The following is a 12500-nucleotide window of genomic DNA, read 5'->3' on the forward strand; positions in this document are numbered from 1 at the left end:
GCACGAGACGTACTTTACATTAGAAGATTCACGGTGGTCGGCAGCCTCGTCTTTTACAGGTGGGACAGATACAACATACGCTATCATTTACTTTGCCCTCAAACCCAGGCCGCCGATTTATCACAAGTAAATTTGCTCATGCAAGCTTATAAGGCCAAAAAAACAAAAAGGTGTGGTTACGGTAACATAGCAAAATAAAATAGGGTAGGTAGGTAGACAATCACTTTTTTTTTTTTAAACTTTTTTTTCTAATGTGTACAAATTAAACCTACTTGACAGGGAAATAAGTGTGCGACTCGGGCGCTTTCGCTTTCATTGTGTTTTTTGCACTCGTTTTTTTGGGTTTTTTGTTTTGACAAATGTAATAAAAAGTTATAGGATCGGCCCCTAAAAATAGGGTAGGTCGGGTTACCGTAACCACACCTATTTTTTTTTTAGGCCTAAGACCTTTCTGTACTTGAAGTTGGTGGTATTTAATTCAAATACATTGTAGATATGCTTTACACGCATTGGGCATGTGGTTTACGAACATGAAGACACGTATATAGGTCTTGGCAATTCTTTTCGGCGTGACAAGTGGGTCACCATTTTGTACTACCCCTGAAATACTAGGAGAATAAAAAAAATAAAAAAAGCGTACAGTCGAACCTGTCCATAACGACCGCCCAAGGGACCGACCAAAAGTGGTCGTTATAGACATCTGGTCGCTATGGACAGGTGAATTAGAGTAAAACTCGTCTGGGATCCTTAAGAATGGTCGTTGCGGGCAGGTGGTCGCAAACTATTCAAACATAGAGGGGGAATCGAGACGAGGGTCGTGGTGTATGTGTGTCTGTGTGTGTGTGTGTGTCTGTGTGTGTGTGTGTGTCTGTGTGTGTGTGTGTGTAGAGCGATTCAGAGTAAACTACTGGACCGATCTTTATGAAATTTTACATGAGAGTTCCTGGGTATGATATCCCCAGAGTGTTTTTCATTTTTTCGATAAATGTCTTTGATGATGTCATATCCGGCCTTTTATGTAAAAGTTGAGGCGGCACTGTCACACCCTCATTTTTCAATCAAATTGAAATAACGTAATCTTCGACGAAGGCCGGACTTCGGTATTGCATTTCAGCTTGGTGACTTAAAAATTAATTTATGACTTTGGTCATTATAAATCTGAAAATTGTAATAATTATTTTTAATATCAAACGATCCAAATTTACGTTCACCTTATTCTACATCATTTCCTGATTCCAAAAACATATAAATATGGTATATTTGGATTAAAAACAATCTCTGAAAATTAAAAATGTAAAAATTATGATCAAAATTAAATTTCCGAAATCGTTTTAAAAACAATTTCATCTTATGCCTTGTCGGTTCCTGATTCCAAAAACATATAGATATGATATGTTTGAATTAAAAACACGCTCAGAAAGCTAAAACGAAGAGAGGCACAGAAAAGCGTGCTACGCAGCACAGCGAAACCACTACCGCGCTAAACAGGCTTGTCAGTTTCACTCCGTTTTGCACAAGCGGCGGACTACGGTCATTGTGAAAAAATGCAGTGCGTTCAGTTTTATTCTGTGAGTTCCACAGCTTGACTAAATGTAGTAATTTCGCCTTACACGACTTGTTTCTTCTTCGAAACGTGCTGTCCTCTCCAAGTCGGCCAAACAGTTTCAACGGGAAGGGGTTTGCCTTTAACCTGAAGGTTAAATTGCAATTATCCCGCGGAGAAGCAGCCATCTTGTCTGTCGCCCAGAACGTTTTGCTGTCACTTTTGTTCAACTTTTGTTTGAGACAGTGCTTGTCTGACTGCTGCATGTGATTAATTGTTGTACTTTAGCTTATCTTCAATATGATTAAGACAGAAATAGAGCTGATAAAAAGAGAGCTAAAGCGAGAAAGTACAAGGGGCACCCTTTTCTACTTTGTGACCTCAGAAATGAATCTGACTTGCCACAACACAGTGATTTTCTTTACCTTTTCTTGTGACATTTTAAGTATTAGTCACGCAGATTACACTGAATCATTCTTACCAGCGGGTAAAGAAAACAAGGTATAGTGTCTACTGGCAGCCAAAGTTCAGAGAGCCGTCTTAAAAGTCATATTTTTAGATTTCACATTGAGCATGCAATTTAATAATTTCTTACTCCGTTGCGAAAGTTATTTTCCCGCCCCAAGCCTGGCATGTTAAGATTAGGTAAAAGAAAGAACGAAAAAAATAAAGAAAATAAGAAAGAAAAAAAAAGGAAAAAAGAAAGAAAGAAAGAAGTGAGTGAATGAGTGAATAAAAAAAATTTAAAAAAAATAAAAAAAATAACTGTTCACATGCACAATCTTGAAAATACAAAAAGCGGGATGCACTTTCGTTGGCTTATTACCAACATACTTTATTCTTAAATCTCAACGGACATTTTGCACCAATCTTCCATTTCCCGCTGTTCCGTCACCGTCTACCTCTTACTTTGTCTCGCGTCTCCCTGTCTTTGTCTCGCGTCTCCCTGTCTTTGTCTCGCGTCTCCCTGTCTTTTTTTCAAAAATGAAAGGAGCGCAATACCCTTTTCTGATCCCTCTTGATTTCACGACATTTAAAAGATCATTGGAATAAAAATAAAAAAAAGTCCACTAGATATATTGTGCGCAGCATTGGCAAAGACACAGACAAAAAGGAAGAAAGAAAGAAAGAAAGAAAGAAAGAAAGTAAGAAAGAACAAAAGAAAGAAAGTAAAAAAAAGAAAACGAAAGGAAGAAAGAGAGTAAAAAAAGAAAGAAAGAAAGAAACGAAGAAAAGAAAGAAAGAAAGAAAGAAAGAAAGAAACGAAGAAAAGAAAAAGCCTCGGAAAGTGTGCATGCCTCGCGCATCTTGGCTTTTACACTTGAAGGGGGCAATCAGTAAAACCTGGCACCCACAATACCCACACTGATCTCCCTCTAATCTTCGCACGACAGATACCAGCTGAGGTTTCCTTTTTTTATTTAAACTACACCTCTTTTATTACTCTCCTCTCTCCTTCCTCTCTATCCCCCCGCCCCCTCCCCTTTCTTTCCAGCCTCTTCTCCCTTCCTCTCCTAGTCTCCTCCCCCTCTCCCCTTCCCTCCCCTCAAAAGCATTCAGTTTGTGGATACAGCACTCAGCGTGCATCGCTCATTGAGAACGGCTGGCGGTGGGACGAATTCCGCTACTACTGGCCTAGTGAAACACTTTTTCCACCGGAGGACACAGTAGTGAAACGCATGTGAAGGACACTACAGACAATTTTAAAAGAATTTCACGGTGCGGAGAAACGGAGTGAGGAAAGCAGAATGAAACAGTAATAACAACAGGAGGTGGACAATCAGCAAGGATTCTACAATAAGCTGTCGTATTACGACACGAGTGAGATTGGGACTGTCGCATACTGACAGAGAAATGATTGCTGCAGTGTAGTATAGTTATTGTGTTTTTGCCGTTGTTTTGTGAATTGTGGTGGTGACAGGAGAATGTGCATTATTTCGGCGCTTGAAATAATCTTGCTGAAAAGTTTTTTTTTTAAAATCTGCTGAATATTTGATGTACATAATTAGCGATGGCAGAACAAAAACAAACACAAAAGAACTTTGACTTTCTTTTCGTTTATCATTAAAATGATGCGTTATTGTCACGCAACACATACACAGAAATAATAAAATAAAATAAATAAACAAAACTGTCTTTCAAATTCCTTTGAGTTTAAAATTTAAGGGAATGGTATTACCACAATTTTTAAGCATACAATTTCAAGTTGTCACTATAATTTAATTAAGACCCAATTTAGACGCAGACGGATTTTAATTACTAAGGTAGGAGTGACAACCTTGTTCTTGTCCTTGACATTTAACAGTCGTAAAAACGTCATGAAAGGAGATAATTATTTGCGTGTATTAGGCGCGCACAAAAATGAATTTATATAAGTGAATTGAGACAGTGGAATTTCGTCTCTGTGTGTTGAAAGAAATACGACTTCGGGCATTTTACTAACAATTTTTTTTTCACCCCTCTATTTCATCAAAATGATTTTAGTTTCTGTGAGGGGAAATACACAACTCTACTGCAAAGAAACCTAATTAGAATTCTTTCGATCAAACTTTGGAAAAATCGTTTTGGTGTAAGGAGCGTTATTCAGACTACTATATTCTGCGATAAATAAATAAATAACCCATGAATGAACAAAGAAAGAAAGAAAGAAAGAAAGAAAGAAAGAAAGAAAGAAAGAATGAAAGAAAGAAAAAAAAGAAAGAAGAAAGAAAAAAAAAAGAAAGAAACAAAGAAACAATTAGAACACTGCCTGAAGATCGAGTGTTTGAATAAGAACAGCATTGATCGAGACAACAATTTTCTTTTTACATTCTTCGGAATAAATTTGTATTCTGTTTTTGAGAGGACAGAAAAGTATGTTTTACGAAAATTGAGAGAGTTGTGGTTTGCCCCTCTTCTTCGACAGTACAGGGAAACAAACCCAGGGAAGAAATAGTGGCTTTGTCCATTGACAGAACTCAGTCTAAAAGTAAAAGTACCATTACGGAGTGGTAGAAGACAGTGTAACGGTGTTCCTCCACCAGAAGCTTGTCGCACCTTGTCTGCGTGTGACCTGATAGTTTAACAATGGAAAAACTAATGCAATGCAGTGACGGGTGTAATTTAGCGAGCAGTAAATCTGGATTGCTTTTTTGTGTGTAAGAAAAAATGTTTGTAGCTTTTTCTTCTTCTTTTTTTTATTTTTTTTTTTACTTTTTTTTAACGATCCTTAGCTATGTGCTTGGGCCGTGTGACAGATCAGGACTTTCGTTTTTAGAATGACAGTTGAGTTATGCATTTCAAGGTGTAATTCATTCACTAAGGGCAAAACAGTGTTGTGTCTTTTTATATTTAGTCAAGTTTTGACTAAATATTTTAACATCGAGGGGGAATCGAAACGAGGGTCGTGGTGTATGTGCGTGCGTGTGTGTGTGTGTGTGTGTGTGTGTGTGTGTGTGTGTGTGTGTGTGTGTGTGTGTGTGTGTGTGTCTGTCTGTCTGTGTGTGTGTGTAGAGCGATTCAGACTAAACTACTGGACCGATCTTTATGAAATTTGACATGAGAGTTCCTGGGTATGAAATCCCCATACGTTTTTTCATTTTGTTGATAAATGTCTTTTATGACGTCATATCCGGCTTTTCGTGAAAGTTGAGGCGGCACTGTCACGCTCTCATTTTTCAATCAAATTGGTTGAAATTTTGGTCAAGTAATCTTCGACGAAGCCCGGACTTCGGTATTGCATTTCAGCTTGGTGGCTTAAAAATTAATTAATGACTTTGGTCATTAAAAATCTGAAAATTGTAAAAAAAAATAAAAATTTATAAAACGATCCAAATTTACGTTCATCTTATTCTCCATCATTTTCTGATTCCAAAAACATATAAATATGTTATATTTGGATTAAAAACAAGCTCTGAAAATTAAATATATAAAAATTATTATCAAAATTAAATTGTCCAAATCAATTTAAAAACACTTTCATCTTATTCCTTGTCGGTTCCTGATTCCAAAAACATATAGATATGATATGTTTGGATTAAAAACACGCTCAGAAAGTTAAAACAAAGAGAGGTACAGAAAAACGTGCTATCCTTCTTAGCGCAACTACAACCCCGCTCTTCTTGTCAATTTCACTGCCTTTGCCATGAGCGGTGGACTGACGATGCTTCGAGTATACGGTCTTGCTGAAAAAGGGCATTGCGTTCAGTTTCATTCTGTGAGTTCGACAGCTACTTGACTAAATGTTGTATTTTCGCCTTACGCGACTTGTTTTCTTCTTGTTACAGGAAAAGTTATGGTAGATTACGGGTAATGGAACCGGGTGTCTTTTAATTTTAAACACGTTAATTAAATTATTAAACTAACCAAATAAATTAACTATAAAACAATTCAGGAAGAAAGAGAGAGAGAGAGAGAAAGAAACAAAGAATATTCAAAACGTAGCTATCTTTTTGTTTCTAAATTAAAGGAAGCTAAACCGATGATTTGTGATGAAAAAATGCGTAGCATTAAAAAAATAAATGTCACGACTCTCTCATTCAGACAATTCACGCTAAATTTCACTAAAGTAGCAGATAATAATGTATTTACATACTGTTTTCTGTCAACATTCCGCACGCAGAGAGGATCTCTTGGACCTGTTTTTCACACATTAGACAGCTTCGGAGTGCAAACAGCCTTAATCAAACAGAAACAAAGCTGGAATCTTTTTGAAGAGGGGGATTAAAACGCATTTAGATAAGGTGTTTGTAAGCTTAGCCAGGAGGATCGTTCCTTGATCTATACTCGGTCACACTGGGATGAAACCTAACTTCTCGAGTTGTTGCTCTTCTACCTAGCTTTGATCCGCAACAAACTTCGTTACTGATTGAGGAAAAACCAAAGATCATATATTGTACTACGTTGCAAGCCCCTGGAGCAATTTTTTTGATTAGTGCTTTTGTGAACAAGAAACAATTAACAAGTGGCTCTATCCCATCTCCCCCCTTTCCCCTATCCCATCTCCCCCCTTCCCCCGTCGCGATATAACCTTGAATGGTTGAAAACGACGTTAAACACCAAATAAAGAAAGAAAGAAAGAGGAAAAACCACACTGAAAAAGAAAAAAAAAGTTTTTAAACAAATCCGATCTCTCAGTAAACGCACACAATAAACAAAATCACACCTTTTTCTTGACAATTACCTCCCCGTGTGGCGATGCAAGAAGGGAAAGAAAAAAAGCTTGATTTGTGCAGGTTGTTATGCGGATGAAGAATACTGATAGCTGATGGGATTTATTTTCTGCGCGGTTGTTTGGGTTTCCTGTGTTTGACGCGCCGGTGCTGGCACAACTGATAACTTGTGCGACGGACAAAGTTAACCGTGCATTATGCCTGATTGTGCCGTTTGAGAAATGGACAAAGTGCGGCGGAATATCATTACTGTGCCAATCATGGATATAATGAGAAAATTGTGCTGGATTACATTGCTGGTGTTTGCTACTGCGGTGAGTCTAAAAGTTGTTATTTTCTTTCTGTGTTTTTTTTTTGTTTTTTTGGTTCCTCTTTGTTTCCTATTAAATTTATTCGCCTATTCTTTCTTTTTCGGGAGAGGGCGAATGTGCGGATGTGGGATTCACGAGGAGGTAAGGCGGGAAAAAGAATGATGAAAATAGAAGCAGTTATTAGGAAACAAATTGTCATGATTGAGTATGTGTGATTATGGCGTATAGTAGGCCTAATTGAATGTGTACTGTCTGATCTGATCCCTACTCTTTCTTACCACTATATATACTAGATGAATACCCGCTTCGCCGGGTACGGCTTCGCCGGGAAGAAGTCAAGCCGAATACCCGGCTGCACCGCACGAAGGAAGGGAGATAAACGCGCAAAACACTGGAGAAGAGTAAAAATAGTATAACGGGAATATGGATTGAGCGTTGTCAACAGTGACCTTCTAAAAATAGAAACGGGAATATGGATTCACGCCACACGAAGGAAGGGAGATAAACGCTGAAAACACTGGAGAAGATAAGGAAGAGTTACTGGGAATGGATCCAGAGAAAAACCAAAATCGGTTCAGCGCTGCGCGCTGAGAGCACGTGTTGAAATATCTCATCGAGCAGGTTGTGTCCGGGGTCTACCTGAATATGCCCACCAAATTTGAAACAGATCCATCGAGAACCTTGGGCGTGCATCGCGGACACACACACACACAGACACAAGTCGTATATATATATAGATACTAGATGAATACCCGCTTCGCCGGGTACGGCTGCGCCGGGAAGAAGTCGGGCCGAATACCCGGCTGCGCCGGGGACGCCGGCTTAGCCGGCGCACCGCACGGAGGAAGGGAGACAAACACGGCTGAAAACACCGGAGAAGATAAGTAGAGGTTACATGCCGAGTCTCAGTGATTATTAAAAATAATGGTCGAAGTTAGCGGATCATGAAAAATGCGAGCTTTAGCGAGCTTTTTCATGACCGCGAACTGAGACCATTATTTTTTATAATCACTGAGACGAGGTGTGTAACCTCTTTATTCCTCCTTTCTTCAGTTATTCAAAGAAAAGAGGAGTTTTTTTGCGAAAGTTTGATCGAATCCTATTCTCTCAACCAGTCAACCTGCGCAGGCGATCGATTAATGCGCGGTTGTATAGTTCCGTGCAAATCATTCCATTCTGTTAACACTTCTTGTCAGTTTTCCTAATTTGGACTAAAATCAAGTACACAGATATGCTGTTATTCTGCTGTGGCGGCAAAGGCAGATATTGTGTGTTCTGTATATGTTTTGGTATCGCTTAGGATAATGTTTTTTCGTCAAATGGGACTAGCAGACGAACTTTTGCACCCGTGTTCCAACGTTAAAAACTGTATGAAGTTCAGTTTTCTGGAGAAAATAGTGTATGACACCTGTAACATCATTTCACTTGTTTCATAATTATCATCAACTTATATATGCTGCATCTGAAATTCATCACATTTATGTTGACAAACATTACAACACAAAACATGCACATAAACATGAAATGATGTCAATATGTTCAACCACGAACATCTAGTAAGTAGTTATTGCACTACAGATCAGCATGCATTTTCTCTTAGCTAGATACAGCAAACTTTGCATGCAAACTGTAACACAGATCATCAGTAACTTGTTTGTGTTGCTGCTAACACAGTGATACACCTTTCACCAAACCTCTCTGTGAAGGTATTCTTTACCGTGCGCATCACATTCTGTGCAAGGGAGGTAGGGGTTTGGGGGTGGGGGGTGGGAGTTGCGTGGTTGGTGGTGGTGGGGGGAGGGGGGATATGGGAACAGAAAGATAACATGAGGTTGGTGAAGGGTGTTTGGGGGAGGGAGTGGAGTTGGGAATTTAGAACTGTGACAGCTTAAAACTGTCCGCGTTTTGAAAAATAACAATGAAACCAGAGAGATATTTTGAAAAGAGCTAAAATAAATTAGTCAAGATCTCTTTTCTGCTTTACCTGGTAAATCAAAGGCCACAGCATATTCTTCATTGATATCATCCTGAGTGTCGGCAGGGTCAAAGTAACTGTCCGTCTCATCACCAGTCAGTATGTCTTCGTCTGAGCTGGCCTGCCGCGTCTCCAGCATAGGCAGCTTGGATGTCAGGTTTTTCCTGCAACACAAACAGTATCCCAGGTCTTCAATGAAATGTCTGCTATGCAAACTAGCTGAGAGAAATATAAGTATTACGCCCTCACGACAAAGCCATTAAGGGCATGTTCCTGGGTATTACCCCGACTTCAGACGAGATACCCAGTTGTATGCGTTGGCTTCTCTTCTCTGACAGAGGGGTTGGATGGTGGTAAGCTTCTCCATTTCCTTGATGGGCGTGGATTTCATTGCACCAGTGATGAGTCGGAGGGCCTGGTTTTACACACGGTCAAGGGTCTGCAGGTTTGTCTTGGCTGAGGTTGACCACGCTGTGGAGCCGTACTCGAGGTGGGGTCTGATTGTTCCCTGGTATACTGTCTTCAGTATCTTCTCGTTTGCTCCCCAGGTGGTACCTGCCAGCTTCCTGAGTATGGCTAGCTTGCGCCGGGCCTTCGTCTCTGCCTGTACAATGTGTGGTTTCCAGGTCTGCCGTCTATCAAAGGTGACACCAAGGTACGTTGCTTCTTCATCCTCTCTCAGAGGAGTTCCACCAAGCCTAATGGTTCCGGCTTTCTGCTTTGGCGACAGTGTGAATAGGGTGGTGGAGGATTTCTCCTTGTTGATGGAGACGCACCAATCTTCTGCCCATGCGTTCAGCCTATCTGCCGCTTGCTGCATTCTGTAGGTGGCAGTACTTGCGTGCTCCTCCTTGCACCAGATCACAAGGTCGTCTGCGTAGAGTGCAGCTTTGATCCCCTTGGGCATCTCAGACACCAGATCGTCGATGAAGAGAAGGAAGAGTGTGGGGGAGAGGACTCCGCCCTGAGGGACGCCATGACGAAGGAGGAACTTCTTGCTTTTGGTCTGGTCGACTAACTCTTGCCCTGCGGTTATAGAGGTAAGAGCGAATCCACTGGTACATGTTGCTGGACACGCCTTTCCTCAGCAGTTTTACAAGGAGTCCATCTTTCCAGACCTTGTCAAAGGCCTTCTGAAGATCTATCCAGGTGACGAAGACCAGCTTCTGTTCCTGAAAGGCATCTTCAACTTCTTGCGCTAGGTAAGTGACCTGATCTTCAGTGCTGCGGAACTGTCGGAATCCAGCTTGTTCAGGGGCGAGGAGGTTCCTGGATTCCAGGTACCACCTGAGGCGCTCGTTCACAATTCTCTCCAGGGTCTTCACAACACAGCTGGTGAGGCTGATTGGGCGATAGCTGGTGGCCTTCTTTGGATCCTTCCCTTTTTTTAAGATGGGGATCATGATCGCTTCTCGCCAGAGTTGTGGTAGCGATCCTTCTTGCCAGCTGCAGTTGAAGACCTCGAGTAGCTTGTTCTCTGCTGCACTACCAAGGTGGATTAGCATCTCGTTGGTGATGCCGTCTGGGCCAGGGGACTTCTTTGCCTTTGACTTTTTCAGAGCTGAGTGCAGCTCGTGGAGTGTGAGTGGTTGACTCATGGCGTCCACTGTCGACTGTCTGGCAGGTCTCTCTCTTTTCTCTCTTCTTGCTTCTCTCTGTTTCTCGGGGCTAACATGGAGGTTGCTCTCAGCTGCATAGCTTTCAGCAAATTGGTTGGCAGCATGCTTTCCAGTTAGCACCTTCCCGTTCTCTTCTAATGTGATCTTTCCTCTGCTGGTGTTCTCATCATTCAACTGCTTGGTGAGCCTCCAGAGCTTTCTGCCATCCTTCTCAAGGTTCAGAGAGCTTGTTTTCTCTTGCCAGCTTCTCCGTCTTGCCTGTAGCTTCTTTTTGAGAAATTTGGCTTTGGCTTCCTGGAGGCGGATGTTGTTGTTTTGTGACGGGTTGACTTCTGCTTCCTTTCTGGCGTCTGCCAGATCATCATCCAGTTCCTGCAATTCATTGCTCCAGTAGGGCTTATAGTCTCTCCTGGCACCCCTGGGAATGGACTCACGCGCTGCTCTGAGGATGCTCATGTTGAAGTCCTTCGCCACCATGTTGATGTCTCGACCCTCGACTCTGATGTCTTTGGTGAGTTCGCTGGTGCGGTGTCTAAAGAGGAACCAGTTCGCTCTTTTGTAGTTCCACCGTGGGAAGGAAGCTTCAGTGCAGGACTCCATGCCCAGGGTCAAAAAGACTGGCCGATGGTCACTTCCACCTAGCTGTTCTCCGACCTCTCTGCTGGTTAGCTGGTGCATGTCTTCCGTGCAGAAGGCTAGGTCAGGAGTTGATGTAGTGTGCCATCTTCTGGAGTAGAATGTAGGGCAGTCAAAAGGACTGTTCAAAAGGATGAGACCTTTGTCGTCCTGCCAGTTCTCCACCTCTTCTCCTCTCCGATCCAGGTGGTCATATCCCCAACTCTGTGAATGACTGTTGAAGTCACCCACCACGATGAAGTTGGAGGCCTTTGCGGGGATCGTGTCAAGGGCGAGGTGTCTATCATTGGGGCAGTAGAAGTTGACAAGATGGAATTCTGATGTCTTCGTCTGGATTCGAATCACCTGATATTCGGAGTCCTCCATGTGCGTTTCTATCAAACAGGCATTGATGTTGTTCCTGATGAGGGTCAGGATTCCTCCTTTGCTTCGGTCTGTTCTGTCGGACCTAAGGCATTGGTAGCCTCTCACTTTGAAGGACTTTTGTGGTGTCAGGTGCGTCTCCTGAATACAGCAGATGTTGATGTTCTTCTCATGCAGGATATGCTCCAACTCTGTCTTCTTGTTCAGGATACTTTCTGCGTTCCAGTGCATGACCTGAAAAGGTCGCTGCTGACTGGGTTTCTTCCTGGTTGTGGTGGTGCCAGTCACTTTCCTCCCGTGTCCCCTGGCGTGACAAGACGGACGGGAGGGACCTCCAGTAGTTGGGGCTGGGTCCCTTTGAGGCATGGGACCCGACGCTGCTCCACCCTGGGGGGTCCTCAATGGGCGAGCGCCATTTCCATCTGTGCTGGTTGATTGTGTCATCATTTGCGTAAGTGCGTGTACCCGTGGTTTGTTAGAATGCGCCGTGCGGCCCGGGTCCTCCGTCTTCAGCATTCGGGGTTTTCTGTCGGGGTTACCTCACCCTTAGCTCCTGGCCCGTACGTCCTACCCTGAGAGCACAGGGGGAGAGGATTTGCCGGGATCCCACCCGGAGCCAGTTTGGTCCGCGGCCGCAAGCGGCTGATCTCCATATCTGAAGACCGTTCCCCTATCCGCCACCCGGGGACGCGCTGGGTTGGGGGTGGTCGCCCCACTGAAAATCCCACACTGGGTTAAGAAAGATCAGCCTGTCCCAGGGGACAGGACACAACCTGGTCGATATTTCAACACGTGTTCTCAGCGCGCAGCGCTGAACCGATTTTGGTTCCACCTCAGCTACCCGGGCCCCCATACCGACACACCAAAGCCGCTACACCACATCACAACGCCAAAGTTCTCGGT

At 42.7% G+C, this 12500-nt stretch overlaps 1 protein-coding gene across 2 annotated transcripts in view; it reads left to right on the forward strand.

Annotated features, from left to right (window-relative positions):
• The window catches only part of LOC138982492 (thrombospondin type-1 domain-containing protein 4-like), a 215204-nt gene that overhangs the window by 155899 nt on the left and 46805 nt on the right, over positions 1-12500 (forward strand). Inside the window, exon 1 of one of the 2 annotated variants that reach the window (XM_070355806.1) lies at positions 6414-7007. The exons of the other annotated variant lie outside the window; for it this stretch is intronic. Coding sequence (XP_070211907.1) covers positions 6915-7007 — 93 coding nt within the window. The 5' untranslated portion in view covers positions 6414-6914. Of the gene's footprint in view, positions 1-6413; positions 7008-12500 lie in introns of those variants that run through there. 2 annotated transcript variants of the gene reach the window in all.

This window comes from Littorina saxatilis, linkage group LG1, assembly GCF_037325665.1.
Source record: "Littorina saxatilis isolate snail1 linkage group LG1, US_GU_Lsax_2.0, whole genome shotgun sequence".
In the NCBI taxonomy this organism is placed as follows: Eukaryota; Metazoa; Mollusca; class Gastropoda; order Littorinimorpha; family Littorinidae; genus Littorina; species Littorina saxatilis.